This window comes from Asparagus officinalis, unplaced genomic scaffold (assembly GCF_001876935.1).
Source record: "Asparagus officinalis unplaced genomic scaffold, Aspof.V1 AsparagusV1_Un432, whole genome shotgun sequence".
Taxonomy (NCBI): domain Eukaryota; kingdom Viridiplantae; phylum Streptophyta; class Magnoliopsida; order Asparagales; family Asparagaceae; genus Asparagus; species Asparagus officinalis.
This window is the reverse complement of record NW_017972697.1, coordinates 95,648-112,199: the sequence shown is the minus strand read 5'-3', so window position 1 is coordinate 112,199 and position 16,552 is coordinate 95,648. Positions and strand designations below refer to the sequence as shown.

The 16,552-nt window shown below is 41.2% G+C and overlaps 1 protein-coding gene across 1 annotated transcript; it reads left to right on the top strand.

Moving 5' to 3' along the window:
• The first annotated feature begins 333 nt into the window (after positions 1-333).
• Positions 334-6,174, top strand: LOC109827775 (protein CHUP1, chloroplastic). Its single transcript, XM_020394792.1, has 9 exons — positions 334-852; positions 944-1,005; positions 1,092-1,862; positions 2,705-4,078; positions 4,271-4,402; positions 4,626-4,807; positions 4,897-5,008; positions 5,153-5,296; positions 5,831-6,174. Exons 1-9 carry the CDS (start codon positions 756-758, stop codon positions 5,939-5,941), a joined length of 2,985 nt encoding a protein of 994 aa, XP_020250381.1. The 5' UTR covers positions 334-755; the 3' UTR covers positions 5,942-6,174.
• Positions 6,175-16,552: the final 10,378 nt, after the last annotated feature.

Genomic DNA, 16,552 nt, shown 5'->3' with positions numbered 1-16,552 from the left:
GCTTTCGTTGCAGGACGCATTGCTGTCCCTCTCTAGCAATTTCATCAGTCCAGTTCATCCTTACTTCTACCTTGACCAGAGGTGCAATTTCTAGTCGGGAATGTGAATGTAAATAGTAGGGAGTTATCTACGAAGTAAATGAACAAGAAATGGAAGTTAGGCGGTAAATCCATTTTGTTGGTAGATAAGCCAAAGACCAATGTGGGGTCCCGGCACAAAACCTCCATTGAAATTTCTGCCTCCGCTCCACTTCTCTTCCCACATACAAGTAATATAATTAGCTAGTGAGTTATTGGCTGGGAACTAAAGGGTAGCTCTATCTTTTCATTGCCCACAAACCCACTTTCACCTAATTTACATGTGAACCTGGGCTCTGCAACTTGTTGCCTTGATACCTTCTCGACCCCAGGAATAGATACCTTGTCAGTTTCCGGTGTTGGATTTTGTCCTTTTTCGGAGAATTATAGTTATCATGGCAGCAGAGTTTATCAAGTGTAGAGGGATGATAAGAGAATAGACAAGCGGTGGATGGGAAAGGCCAGCCACACGTTCTAGTGGCGTTCCCTCTCATTTCTACCCTTTGCAGATAAACAGGGACATTTATCGGTTATTATTATGTATGTGGTTTTGGCTCCAACAAAGATGATATATACATTGACGACAGGAGCTGTTGGGGGGTTTTGATTCTTTCATGGGTACGGTTCGGTGAAGGAATGAATGAAGGGAGAAGAAAAGGGTGTTGACCATCTCTCTTCATGCTTGTTAGAGTAGGGCTCCTTGTTGCGGCCTCCGCTGCAGCCGTTGCAGTCAAGCGGGCTAAAAGCCCGAAGCAGCCTCGAGTGAAGCCTTCAGGTATCATTTCCTTTCGTGTTGGAGGTAAAATACGCCTTTCCTATAATGCTGTATTTCTTCCCGCTGGTGCTTAGTGTGAGTTTTGAATCAGGCGATGACGAAATCCGAAAAGAGAATGATGAAGGATCGAGCGTTATCCACTGGGAGGACCATGTATGCTATTACCATAGCCTGTGCAAATGTGCTTTGCCTATGTAAATTCTTCCTTTTTTTACCTACCACTCTCAAAAATCCTACAGGTGGATGGAAAGGAAAAGAAAGAAGAAAAAGAGGAAGTTAAAACAATCAGCAACCTGATAAGCGCAGCCCTCTCCAGAAACTCTGATATTATGCAGTTAGAAGATGAAGACGAGCTGCTACCCGAATTTGAGTCTCTTCTTTCAGGGGAAATTGACTTCCCGCTACCAGATAACAATTTCAACACGAAGCCCATTTCTCAGTATGATATTGAGATGGCAAACAACGCGGCAGAAGTGGAGAGACTTCGGAGCTTGGTGAAGGAACTTGAAGAGCGAGAAGTGAAGCTTGAAGGGGAGTTGCTGGAGTACTACGGTTTAAAAGAGCAGGAAACAGACTTCACCGAGTTGCAGAAGCAGCTAAGGATGAAGACAAAGGAGGTCGACATGCTCAACATTACCATCAACTCACTTCAGGCTGAAAGGAAGAAGCTTCAAGAGGAAGTTGCGGCTGGACTTGCGGCGAGAAAGGAATTAGAGGGAACCAGGAATAAGATTAAGGAGTTGCAAAGGCAAATTCAGCTTGAGGCTGGGCAGACGAAAGGGCAACTTTTATTGTTGAAGCAGCAGGTATCGGTGCTTCAGGCAAAGGAAGAAGAGGCAGCGAGAAAAGATGCTGAGTTAGACAGGAAGCTGAAGGCTGTGAAGGATTTGGAGGTAGAGGTCGTGCAGCTGAGGAGGATGAGCAAGGAGCTGCAACATGAGAAGAGGGAGCTCACTGTGAAGTTGGCTGCAGCAGAGGATAGAGTGAATGAACTCACCACCATGACTGAGGTATGAGACGCTAATAGATGCAATTGTAGCAATGTTTCCACCCTGCGTTTTACTGAGGAGTCATTACCATAGCATTAAGTATTGATCCAACATGAAAGGGAAAAACAAAAGTAAAGCAAAGAGGCGAAAATACTTGGATGTTCTTTATACGACATTCCTGCCGCTAAAGTTTCTATCCAGAAAAGAATATCAGCATTCAGGCAAAATAATACTTGTTACGCCCTTTAACATCATCCTGACAATTTGTTGTTTCTATCTTTCTGAATAGTCTAACAAAAAAATGCAACCAGTTCACATTTCGTGTTCTTAAGCCTTTTGTTTTCTGAACGATATCAATAGCTTTATCTGTCACGAATTCATAAAGTTCAGTGACTTCACAGAACTACTCTCATATAGATTCATATATCCAAAAAGTGTTGGTCCTACGAACTCTGCATACAAGCTTTTTTTTGCCCCCGAGTGAGTTGAATTTGTGGTTCATGTTTTTATTCCAGTGAAGTTGGAAGAACCCCAGAATCAGAGAGTTGATTAGTAATTTTCTCAATCTTAGCATACATAAGCATTCATATGAGATGCATGCCGTGAAAATCTACGTCCAAGTCTCAACATTCAGACTTACAGAAACATGACCAGAAATGTGAACTCACTTTCTCCTACTGAAGTTGAAATTTTCTGAATCATTGTAGTAGTCACAGTAATTTAGTTACATGTATAATTAGCTTTGATCTCTGTAAGGTTCTAGGAGTTCCCTAACTAATCTAATTGTAACCAAATATACCTGCTTAACTCATCATGCAATCTTCAACAGTACAAGACTGATAAAATCTTCTTCAATCGTGCAGACTGAGTTGATTTCCCGAGCAAGGGAAGAGATCAACAACTTGAGACACGCCAATGAAGATCTCACCAAGCAAGTTGAAGGTCTCCAGATGAACAGATTTAGTGAAGTCGAAGAACTTGTCTACCTAAGGTGGGTCAATGCTTGCCTCCGCTACGAGCTTCGGAACTACCAGAACCCAACAGGCAAAATCTCCGCCCGTGAACTCAGCAAAAACCTTAGCCCCAAATCTCAAAAACAAGCAAAGAGACTGATGATGGAATATGCTGACTCTGAGCGTGGCCAAGGCGACACTGACCTCGAAAGCATCCCATCTGCACCCTCATCGCCAGGTGGCAGTGAAGATTTTGACAATGCCTCAATCGAAAGCTATTCTAGTAGATACAGTTCGTTAAGCAAGAAGCCGTCGCTAATTCAAAAGATAAAGAGATGGGGCAAGAGTAAGGATGATGCCAGTGTTCTAGCTTCACCTACTCGTTCTGTTGGCAGTAGTTCTCCAATGAGGACTAGCCAAAGATTAGCAAAGGGACCATTAGAAGCTCTAATGCTTCGTAATGCAGCCGATTACAATGCAATCACAACCTTTGGCAGGGGTGAGAATGATCAAAACGAGTTATTGGATGATCCAAATCTCCCGAGAATTAAGACGAGAGTTGCTTCAAGCGATTCGTTGAACTCTGTGGCTGATTCGTTTCAGCTCATGTCAAAATCTGTTGAGGGAGTGGCGAATGAGAAGTATCCAGCATTCAAAGACAGGCACAAGCTAGCATTAGAACGAGAGAAAGCAATTAAACAGAAAGCAGAGCAAGCGCGAGTTGAGAGGTTTGGTGAGAGTACGATGAAGAGAGACCGGGAGAAATCTGTCGCGTTGCCACCTAAGCTTGCACAATTAAAAGAGAAGACGACTATAGCCACCAGTGGTGCAGTCTCAGATGAACAATCTGGAAACAGTGAGAACGGAAAGGTTGGTGGGCAAGTTGTAAGCAAAATGAGATTAGCTGAAATCGAGAAGCGAGCTCCGAGAGTGCCAAGACCGCCACCTAGACCATCAGATGCACTAAGTTCAAATGATGGTAAGAATAATGCTACTTTGAGCGGTATACCACCTCCACCACCGCCTCCTGGTGGACCTCCACCTCCTCCGCCGCCAGGGGGGCCACCAAGACCGCCACCTCCTCCAGGAAATTTGTCCAAAGGCTCAGGTGGTGGAAGTGGAGTTCATCGGGCTCCTGAGCTTGTTGAGCTCTATCAGTCTCTGATGAAGCGTGAATCAAAGAAGGATCCAGCATCATTAGCTTCCGTAGCGTCTGGGGCCATCGCAGATGCCAGGAGCAATATGATTGGGGAGATTGCAAACAAATCAACATTCATGTTAGCTGTGAGTAAAGTTTCATTTCAGTATTTTAGACCCTATTAATGGTTTTAAGTAGAAGTCGTTCTAGAATCCTAATAATTCACCCAAGTACTCGTGAAATAGATCGATGAGAGAAAGAAAGATGTTTATATGTAAACTATTGTTTTTCAGTTGTGTTTTATATGTGTAGGATTTATGTTTTGAGATCTGATTCAGGTTAAAGCTGATGTGGAGACTCAAGGTGATTTTGTCCAATCCTTGGCCATGGAAGTCAGGGCAGCTTCTTTTAGCAGGATTGAAGACCTTGTTTCTTTTGTGAATTGGTTGGATGAAGAACTCTCTTTCTTGGTAATCCTTTTATCTTTAATTTTTTAGTTGTTTAACTTATTTTTTCCAGAACTATAATCACTGTAAGACATTTGTGTTTCTCAACTCTCCGGTCATTTTCTGTTATGAACTTGCCAATTTCAGTACCTGTCTTCTTCTAGCTGCAAATAAAGTATTTCATGTAATTGAATTTGCAAATATAGTCCTTATTTCCACATTGAGGATTTCATGCTGATTTTCGTAGGTTGACGAGCGAGCTGTTCTGAAACACTTCGATTGGCCAGAAAGCAAGGCTGATGCTCTAAGAGAAGCAGCTTTTGAGTATCAAGATCTGGTGAAGCTAGATATGCGAGTATCATCCTTTGTTGATGATCCAAAACTTCCTTGTGAGTCTGCTCTGAAGAAAATGTACTCGTTGCTCGAGAAGTAAGTGCCACAAAAGAACATAGAACGTTCGTTCAATAACTTATGTGCCAGAATATGTTATAATCTTATCCTATAATCTTAATCTCTAGAATGGAACAAAGTGTTTATGCACTCTTACGTACAAGAGATATGGCTATGTCACGATACAGAGAATTCGGTATCCCAGTTGATTGGTTGTCAGATTCGGGTATAGTTGGTAAGGTATGTTAAAATTTCTAAACTACCTGTGTATAATAACTGAAATTTGATATATAAATTCTAGAATTAGTGAATATAGTATCAGTGACATTTTTTACACTAGAAATATGTTTATGAAAAGACTCCGTCTGCTATGTACCGTTGCAGATTAAACTGTCCTCTGTGCAACTTGCAAGAAAGTACATGAAGAGGGTTTCTACAGAACTTGATGCCTTGGCCGGCACTGATAAAGAACCAAACCGGGAATTTTTGCTCCTTCAAGGGGTGAGGTTTGCCTTCCGAGTTCATCAGGTACTCTATGTTTCATTTTTGTGTATGAGAGTTTAAAGTTCATCACAGAATGGTATACTGATACATAGTAGTTCACATGCATAGCTAGTTTCTTTCTCACTGATAAAATGAGTCTAGTTTATAGGGTTAATTGCGTATAGACCCATGAACGCTCATGAACTTACTACCCTCTAGTTTTACTTTTTCAGATAGAACCCCGAGTGAAATTTTTCTGATTCCTTTACCCCAAGGGATTCTATTTGTCAAAAAGCAATTATCTCTTTCTCTAAAGGTAAAATAATTATTAAAAAAATGTCACTCAAGGTGTCTTATCTTTAGAAATAAAACAAGAAGGATGGTAAGTTCCAAACAACAGTATTACAGGTGGTCTGTATGCAACTAACTGTAATTTATATATAGCGCTTCTTTTTCTTTTTCCAGCGTCACCCTTATTGAACTTCTTGGTGTATAAGTAATGCTTTTAACAGTCGAAATTTACTTTCACACGAAGTTTGTAAGCTAAAAGATTACCTAATTGGATGTTACTGTGTTCAGTTTGCTGGAGGGTTTGATGCGGAGAGCATGCGAGCTTTTGAAGAACTGAGAAGCCGTGCCAACTCACGAACGCAATCGACGTCAGCTGAGGCCGAGAAAAATGAAGCATGATTGTTTCCTTGTGTTCGTGACCATCATGTTTATACAGGAGAATATTTACAATTTTACATATACCTTATCAATGTATGTGTACAAAAGCCTTTTACGTGGAGAATTATGAGATATATACCTTTTAATGTGTATGTACGAATATCTATTACGAGGGAAAGTTACAAGACATGTACCCTTGTGTTTCCTCGAGACGGAATAAATATATATGAATGTACATTTGTACTTTTGCAAAAGGACACATGATGGGTAATTGTAGATAATGCCACTGGTTCTCTTCATTAATAAAAGACAGTTGGTGTTAAATGGTATCGAAATCTATTAAAATCCTATAGAAGCCGAGCCCAAATGATCTAGAGAGGAAGCCACAATCCCTTTCCGTGACAATTAGCTGAAGGTGTTGTTGATGAAAGAGACCAAACAGGGGGTTAACTGTGGAGTTACCAATGGATTAGGGTTCCTAGGTCTTCATTAGATAGTTGGTTGATGAGGCGAGAATCCATTCCTACATATAAACCGTACGTGATGGGATTGGCACTGGGATCTCTAGTGATTCCTCCAACGATCAAGTCAGTCAAGTGATTGAGTGAAGAAGTAGAGTTCAACGGTGTTCAGTAGTAAGAAAATTACTTACCATGTGCAGCAGACAATGCTTCCATTTATAGCTGGTCCAGAGAGGCAGTTGCATAATTTTGGCCAAGTCCAAGCAGGCGGCTCAGTTGGCAGATACTACACAGGTGTCGGCTACAGAGGGGATGAGTTACCTATGTGTTTAATGTGATGGTGACGAGGAATGCATGGTGCTAATGAGATCCGATGAGTTATAAAGACTTTCAATGCTGGAGTAATGATGACTTTGATCGCGCATTCAATGTGATGGTGATCGACTGTCGGTGTGGGATTCGAGAACAAACCATCTCTCGACTCGGCTCTATGAGAGGGTCGACAAATGATGCCATTTGTCTCGGTCTTGTGAGCGGGCCGATAAGTGCCGTATTTTTATTCGGCCATCTTGGATTCAAAAGTTCTCAACCTGGCCTTAACGATGTAAAGAAGTAGGATCAACTCAAGTGATGGCTCCGAGTAAGTATCCCTTTTGACACGGCCCTAGGAAGGGTGGTGTTGATGTTGCTCAAGTTGTCCTGCCTAGGGCAAAGTCGATCTGATGCTTAGCTAGAATGGACATGTGTCGGCTCCTGGAGAGGATTAATACTTAGTCATTTCTGTGTAGTAACATTGACCCCTTTCACTTGGACATTAGCCCCTTTCACTTAAATTCGGGTGGCCAAGTACGAGTGAAATGACCTATCGACTATTGGGATTTTGAGGTGCATTTAAGAGGGATCATTGAGGGGTAGCATTTGACATGACGTTCTAACATCATGGGAGATCATGCGTCGCTATCGCCTCATTCTTCAACTCGGAATGCGTGCCAATTAGAGGGTAGCACGTTGGTTCTCGAGCGGTCCTTTAAATTTTGGGATTGATCTCAGCCATCTGTCAACGACTAGGTCGACCGTTGTGATCATGCTACGTGTCGGCCTCCACGCCTATATATATCTCTGTTTTCAAAAGGGTTAACTTTATTTTCAGAACCCTAGAATTCTCAGACGTTCGAGCGATTTCTAACCATCTTTTCAGCATCTTATGGTGTTATATTCTACAAATAGCTAAGCGTTCACCCTCAATGAGGAGCCAACACGTGTCCTACCGTAAGTACCTAATCAGCCATACTACGGGAAGGACGATTCGAATGACTTTACGATTCGACCTCCCTAAATCAAGGTCGGGCCAACAACCTTTGAGGCCAACTAAAAGGCAATACTTACCAACCCACACCATTCGAATCAACTGAAAGTACCCTAGAGGGGTAGGGGGTGAATAGGATAATTGCTAACCTAATCCGATATTAATGCCAAATTAAAGCTTATAATGCAATATCCTAACAATGAGGTATACAATGAGATATGCAAGGATATATATAACGAAACAAGAAGCGAATAAACTATGAGACAATATCCTTACAAGGAGATGTACAATAAATTATATGCAAGGATAAACAAGGGTGTGCAATATGACAATAGGCGATAAACAATGAGCACAAGATATAAGAGAAATATATGCCAATGTCAAACACAAACACAAGCAAATGATCATGGAGTTTGGTCACCCTCGACCTACGTCTCTGCTCCTCACTCTCGAGGAGAATCTCCACTATCTCAAGAAACAACTACACAATCAGTTTTCAATGCTCACCGATAAACGTTTACAACTCACACAATTGTCAATACACAATACACTCCTCTAAGTATTGGCCTATCCCGTGTTACATTCCTTAAGTGCTCGGAATTACTACCTCTCCTAGGATTTACAACCGATGCCACTCCTCTTGGAATTGACCCTGTCTCTCACCAACCACTTCTCTAAGTGTCCTTGTGTATTACAATGTGATCTCAACTATTAAGTGCAAATACAATGGTTTATTCTCTAACAAGAATGAGAACGAAGTTCTAAGCTCTCTCTCATAAATACAACCCCATAACCCAAATGTATACAATATGTGAAATACTAAAGCTCAATGGTTGTGTGTGTAAGCAATGAATACAATGAAATATAATGCAAATCAATTTAGCATAAATATATAAGAAACAAAATGATAAATAGCTAGAAGATGAGTTAAGAAAACTTCTCTAACAGATGTAGAAATTTGAGGTAGAGATCCCCAAATACGTTGTAGCAATTCTTCTCTTGTAAAACACAAATGAAACAGTAGAAATTTGAGGTAGAGATCCCCAAATACGTTGTAGCAATTCTTCTCTTGTAAAACACAAATGAAACACTTTTTATTTATCTTTGAAACTCTTAAAAACGTTGTAGCAATTCTTCTCTTGTAAAACACAAATGAAACACTTTTTATTTATCTTTGAAACTCTTAAAAACTTGTAAAACTTGTTCTAAACTTTCATAAATGAAAGACACCGGATTTAAGTTCTGAGATGAGTTTATCTTCTTTTATTATTGTTCCTATATTAGATTTCGGGTTTGGTATTTAGGGATTTACAATTTGAGATACAATCTTCTTTTATTATTGTTCCTATATTAGATTTCGGGTTTGGTATTTAGGGATTTACAATTTGAGATACAAGGTATATACATGAGGGTTTCCTTGTTTGAATTATTTCGCTCGACGTACCTATGCTCGTGTTGTAATTTTCTAAGTACTAAAACCCTCTTATCATTAGGGATCTACAATTTAAGCTAGAAGGTATATACATGAGGGTTTCCTTATTTGTATTATTTCGCTCGACGTACTTAAGCTCATGTTGTAAGTTCCTAAATAGGATCGGTGATTATATATATATATATATATATATTAACTGTATTTTTTGTATACAACGAGCCCTTTCCCTTGGGGTTGGTTGTGATGTTGCTCGCTAGCGCTTTGACGCTCGTTGTCCCTCCTCCTTTCAGGTAACGAGCCAGGAGCCCAGAGAGTCGCAGGTTGATGGCGATGCACTTTAGCTTTAGCTATCTGTTTTAGTTATATTCTTCTTTTGAGCTTCATTGTAGACTTCTATTTAGACATTTGAGGATTTTATTTCTAGAAGTTGTAAAGGCTGTGTGCCTTATTTTCTCTTATTCGGATATTTTGTATTTGAGACTTGTTGAGAACTCCGGTTCATTTATTTCAGACATTGACTTGTACTTCGGTATGTTAGCTGATGAAATATTAATTTAATCTCTATTATTTCATCAGTTGATTCTTGTATTATCTTTTACTTGCTTTTGTACCTATACCTGTTATTGACTCTACTAGAGAGATAGTAATTATGATTGTGAAACATGTTATTACATGGTGTGGTGTATGGCAGGTTTGACATTCTTGGTTTTACCTTGGACTACAGCCTTGTGTGAACCCAAGGGCGTCACAAATGGTTTGTTCTCTAACAAGAATGAGAACAAAGTTCTAAGCTCACTCTCATAGATATGTATTGAGGACTATATATATAGTCTCTCAACATATCAGCCCAAACTAGAGGAAAGCACAAAAAATGAGGCAAAACCCATAAAAGAAAAAAATAGGAAAAACTAGCCGTTATTGAAACTGATACAATATCGGTCGACTGATGGTTATGTGTCGGTCGACTGAAAGATGACTATCGGTCGACTGATACATGTGTATCGGTTGACTGATACATGTGTATCGGTCGACTGATACATGTGTATCGGTCGACTGATGATCCTAAGAAACCAAACTTTGAAATCACTTTTCTGGTCGGTCGACTGGTGGTCTCACGTCGGTCAACCGATTTGCTATTGTCGGTCAACTGATGGAGTATTGTTGGTCGACCGATTGACAGATATCTAGATACTGAATTTTTCCAGAAGCATGAATTTGTAAAATCAATAAAAAATAGCAAATCAAATCTAAAAATAGTAAAATTTTGAAAAATATTTATAAACATGAAAGCAAACATGTTGGAGAATAAATATTTGAAACTCATTACCCATTTGTGAAAACTTGTCATTTTGCAAAATTGTCAAAAAATACGAGTTCGTAAATACTTGATTTTGACACAATGAACATATGCAAGTTTGGAAACAAATTTGAATGGATTAATGGGCTTACAAACAAGTATAAAACATTGTTGTTAAGTCAATAATCTAAAAGCTTGATGTTTTCTCAAAAAACGTGTGCGTGTATGAATTGAGATGTAAGTATAACGCACAAAGTATAAACTTTGACTATTTTATCCAAGCTAATGGTCTTCGATTGAGCTCGATCTTGGTAGGATGAAGCACAATAGATAATCTTTGACTTAAATGCACAAATGACTTCATTCTGGTTTCCTCCAACCTCCAAAGGAGGTCGTCGTTAAGCTTAATTCCAACCAACTGCCAACAGAGGATCTTTGTGTAGAATACCTAATAAGCAAATAAATACTTGATAAATATTGTTAGGAATTATTTGTTAATCATCAAAACTAGAATAGATAGTAGGCTCATAAACATGAGACCTAACATAGACCCCACTCCTTTTCACTTCACAAGGCCGACCCGACAACCTTTGCGGCTAACTAAAAAGTCGATACTTATTGGCCCACTCGTAGAAACGAGATGAGAGGTGTCACTTCTCGACCCTCTTGTGAAGTCGATTCGGAAGGCGGTGTATCCTTGGACCCCTCGCCGACAGTCGATTGCCATCATATTAAATGAACGATCAGAGTCATCATTTTTGTAACCCCGTAAGTCTTTATGGCTCATCAGATCTTATCAGCGCTACACACATTCTATCACTCTCACATTAAATGCCCGGGTGAGTCATCCCCCTTTGCAACCAACACCTATAACTTAGATGATGATTGAGCCGCCTGCTTGACTTGGTTGGTCAAAGTTACCCATTTACCCTATGGATCTGCTATAAAGGAAGCTGATGTCTACTGCTAAGGGTAAGAAATCTCTTGCAAAAAACTACGTTATCTTCATACTTCTCCACTCAAGCTCTCTACTGAATTGATCATTGGAGGATCCACCAGAGATCCTAACTCTGATCTCTCATGTGTTCTTCATGTGTAGGATGGAATATGCTGCTCAGAGCCTAGTCATCTAAAAGAGATTGAGGACCCTAGCACCCCACATAATCCACATATAATTTCCTGTTAGATAACTGACATCAACAATTTGGCGCTTACTGTAGGGCTCTTTCTTTCTTCTTTGCATATATGACTTGTTCTAATCACCCAGGCCGATCTGCTTACCCGCCTGTTGATGACCGACACATGGGCTATGTCACTCAAGCCTTATTAGAGGAGTCTGCTCAGAGGATTTCTTAATCTCTCCAATAGTAGTTCACTTTTTTTTGTTAATGAGCTCCTCAGTAGGATTTCCCCTTAGCAGCGCTCTCTATCATTTTCTCCTCCTCCTCCTCCATCTGCTACAGGTTAGGCAGAGCAGCGACTGCATGAAGACTAGGCTAGGCACACCTCTCCTCCACTTCACCAACAAACCCACTTCATCGTTTCGCCTCAACAAACCTAGCCATCTGTTAAGGCAATAGGGAAGAGCCCCAGCTACGGCCATGGTGGCCATAAGCAGACTGCGTGGACGGCTTCACGTAGCCCTAGATACCCCTATACTGCTTCGAGTTCTTCCACCACCAATCTAGCATCTGGTTATGACCAGACGTTCAACACTATCGTCAAGACCATCGAAGAGAACACTCCGCTCACCAACTGAATAATGGAAGCCCACTGCACTAAATTCAAGATGCCTCATATTGAGAAGTACAAAGGCGAGGGAGATCCAACAAAGTATGCACAAAACTTCTATGATCTGATAAACATGAAGCAAGTTTCAAAAACAATCATATGTAGAGCTTTCCCCATCACCCTGATTGGAAGTGCCAAGATGTGGTGAAACTTATTAGACAAGAAGTCCACCAATAGCTTTGAGCAACTCTGCCAAAAGTTCGTACACCACTTTTTGGCTGACTCCAAGCAGAAAAAGCCCTCCTATGTCTTACTACAAATGAGACAAGATCCTAGGAAAATCCTTAGAGACTACTTCAAAATGTTCCAAGCCAAGAGGCTAGAAGTCGACGACTCTGGCAATATGGTTGCAATGGCCATAATATCAACAAGGCTATAGAACAATAAGTTGGCCAGCTTGCTCATTATAAACCAAGTCACCACCTATGGACAATTGATGTCCAGAGCCCGAGAATACATGGACGCGGAAGAAGCTCGATCCCATAAGAAGGTGGCCAGAGAAGCAGCAGTAGCGGTAGTGGCAGCGATGACATCACCCACTGAGGGAGCTGAGTCCTCTCTGAAGGAGAAGATAGAGAAGAATCCCCCTAGAACCGACTCTAGGTCAAGCAGGGCCAACAAGAGAGAAGACACTATAAGATCTCGATCTAGATCACCCCATCCCCAATGTTAGCAAGACAAGTAGCCTACAAAACTGGCAGTCAAGATGTCATCAACACCAATAGTGATGGCCCAACGGAAAGAGGAATGTCCAATAAAAATTGGAAGATGTATGCCAGACGAGCGTTGGATGTCAACTTATGTGAGAAGAAGTCAAGGATAGATTAGCCCATCTCCTTCAGCAACACTGATTTCAAAAGGCATCGAGATGCCTCACGAAAACCCTCTCATCATCTGGAAATATCCTTCACTCAAAGACTCAATTCACTAATGGCTTCCTCTTCTTCTGCCGCCGCTGCCCATAACAAGTCTAGGATAAATTTGCTGTGGAAGTTTCACTTGAAGATGCACACCATGGAGCTCGAGTGATTCTATGACCACTTTGACATCCCCCTGAGTTCACGCTGCCAGCGCCAAAGAAGACTCGGGCGGTGTATGATCATAGCGGTGTCATTGCTCCGGTGTATATCAGGCACTTGGAGTATGGCCTCCGCTTTTCGATCCACATGTTTATTTGCCGCACCTTCGAGGCTCTTGGGGTCTTGCCCTCTCAAATCAAGCCTAACTCCATTGCCACGCTATTAGGGTTCATGGTGATCTTCCAATGCGTGGGAGTCAAACCGAGACTCCGAATCCTTAGCTACCTCCTTAGTGTCAACACTGGGAAGAATGAAGGCAACTACTACTTCTAGAATCTAGGCGGCATCAAAGTCATCTCGAACCCTCCGGAGTCGAACAAGGACTAGAAGGAGAACTTCATCTGGATCTTCAAGGTTGACCCAATTCTATGTTGATCGGCTTGGCTTGAGATTAAGAAAGATGTTCTAAAGCCGCATTTTCTTACGGCCGAGGAAAAGCAAGGGCTCGAGAGGATTTGAGCCTACTTTGGGTCACATAGGATTGAGAAGTTGTTCAATCCTTTGACATTGTGAGTGGCCAGTATCTCTGAAATTCTACTTACCAAAAAGGGCAAGATGGAGCAGTAGTTGTTTGGGTAGAAAATTGTTTTCATTACTGAATTCATTACAACTTCGGGTGTTATAATAAATTCAAAACAAATATAGCCTTTTTATAAGACTTTCAATACAATGAAAATAAATTACAACTCTCTTTCAAACAACATGCAACATGTGTTTATCGCTTATTGCTTTCGCAAAATCTTCGCCTGTGTCGGGGTTTATCCGTGGACCGCTTGCGGATCGGATCCGGTTGTCGAAAAATAGACAGAGCTCCTACTTCACCAAGGAAGTATTCACTTGAAGCACTGAGATCGATCAAGCAAAATCAGTAGCTCTTCTCGAGATTAAGACTAAGCCTAATCTTAAGGAACGGACGGACGGGGCTTCAGATCCTTCGTACTCTCCCTCTTTATACTGAAGAACTTCGTCAAGATCTGCTAGCCTCCTCTGAAATTCGTGCTCCCTTGCTCTCTAACTCGGCAGCACATCGTCCTCTTGATAATAATTTCGTCCCTGTGAAAGGATGCCCTAGGCTTGTATTTATAGGGCCTCGGATGCGGTATTTGGATAAGAATGAGAAATTTGAACATATCTTCAATCAATAATAGCCTAACCACGTTTATGGATGATATCTAAGCAGTTGGGATGCTGTGAAACGAACAAATCCCAAGAAATATCAACAAAAACCGTCAAAACGCATTTCAGACAGTTACAGGCGTGCGGCAAACCGATGTGACCCACGTGGGCGCGTTGGTGACCCGCGGTTACTGTAGTGTGGGTCACTAATTGGTGACCCGCGGTACTGTAGCGCGGGTCGAAGTACTGTAGTGCAGGTCAGAGTACTGTAGCGGGGGGAGTCGGAGTACTGTAGCATGGGTCAGGAGGTACTATAGCACAGGTCAGCAATCGGTGACCCGTGGTTACTGTAGCACGGGTCAGGAGTTACTGTAGCGCGGGTCAGGAGTTGGTGACCTGGAGTTACTATAGCGCCCTTAACTCACTCATCCAACCTTGAAATGAGGTGATTCAAGATGTGTTAGAAAGCTGACGAAGAGGCCTTCAACTCTTATCTTTTGAATTTTTCCATATTCAACTTGTATCTTGGTCAAAATGTCAATCCTTTGTGGTTGACACTTTGAGGTGTTTGACACTTTCTGACTCCTCCGGATTTGTATTGCGTATTTCGTCATTCCGTTGACTTATACACTCTATTGACTCACTTTGTGCATTCGTTAGCTTCCACGATACTAGATAATCCTTTCTTGACTTGAATGATGACGCTTATCATCTGCGTTTTACCTCGAACTGCGTGCGGAACTCATAGGCAATTTTTGACGCCTATAGATATCCCTTCCAAAGTATTTCAGACTCATTCTTTCATAGAGGAGTTTGGAATGCTTTGGATAAGATAGGCCCCATCTTCAACCTCTTCAGTATTTTGTCGAGGAGATCACGTAGGACCTGTGAATGGCTTTAATTCTTGACTTCTTCAACTTTCAGTCTATTCAGTATTTTATCGAGCAGATGAAGTTCTTCCGGTACTGCGTTTATCGTCTGACCATTGTCGAAGCCTCGAACCGAAGTTGTTGAGTAATTTTTTGGATTTAGCTCATGTCGTTGAGTTGACGTTGAACTGATCATCTTCGTCGAGAATTCATATCTGGATCACAATTGAACTCCCTTTAATCCAGAATTTAGCCTTATTTTGGTAAAATTATCGATGCGTTGACCGGCATCCACCTTTATTGTAACGCGTTGTCTGGTGTTGGCCTTTGTTGTAACACGTTGACTGGCGTTAACACAGTTTATACTCGTACGCTTGCTGGAGTCTACACAGTTTAAGCTCTTAATGCATTGGAGCGTGGTGGTCCTAAATGTTGGGGCTACAGGACCAATTATTAAAGCTGATTCATCTGCATGTATGACTCTTATTCTAAAGTTCTTGGATGTTCAAGTCACGAGACCAACTAATGAGGCTGGTGCGTCAATGATTCTCGCATATATAGTATTTTTAAAAAACCCTCAGTCATCAACGGGTTTGATGAGCCTTTACCGACTACCGTTTGAATCGGGCTAACGTGCAAATTTTTTAAGTCCGTTCTGCATGTAACGTTGTGCTAAGAGAGTTAACTCTCTTAGTGCTACAATATTGAATACGTAGACTTCGTCTTTCTTACGGGAATAAACTACCCGGCAACGCGTGTTATGCACTGACTTATCCCTTCTTAGGATTCGGGATAAAAGTCCCCAGACTTGGATTCTGGTATCTTCTTCAATCAGTGAAAGACAAAACCGGTAACGCGTGTTAGGCGCTGACTTATTTCTACTTAGGATTCGGGATAAAATTCCTCATACGTGTGAGGCACGGATTATGTTGTTATTAATAACAACCTGCCACAATGTCGATTATGTATGATTTTGTCCTTGTTACGGTTAAGGACTAACCGGCAACGCGTGTTAGGCACTGACTTATCCCTACTTAGGCTTCGGGATAAAATTCTCCAGACTTGGATTCTAGTGTTTTCTTCAATTGATGAAAGACTAAACCAGAAACGCATGTTAGGTATTGACTTATCCCTACTTAGGATTCGGGATAAAATTCCCCGTGTGTGTAAGGCGCGGATTTTGGTATTATGAATAACAACCTGCCACAATGTTTAATATGTGGGTTTTTGTCCTTTTTACGGTAAAAGACTAACCGACAACGCTTGTTAGGCGCTGACTTA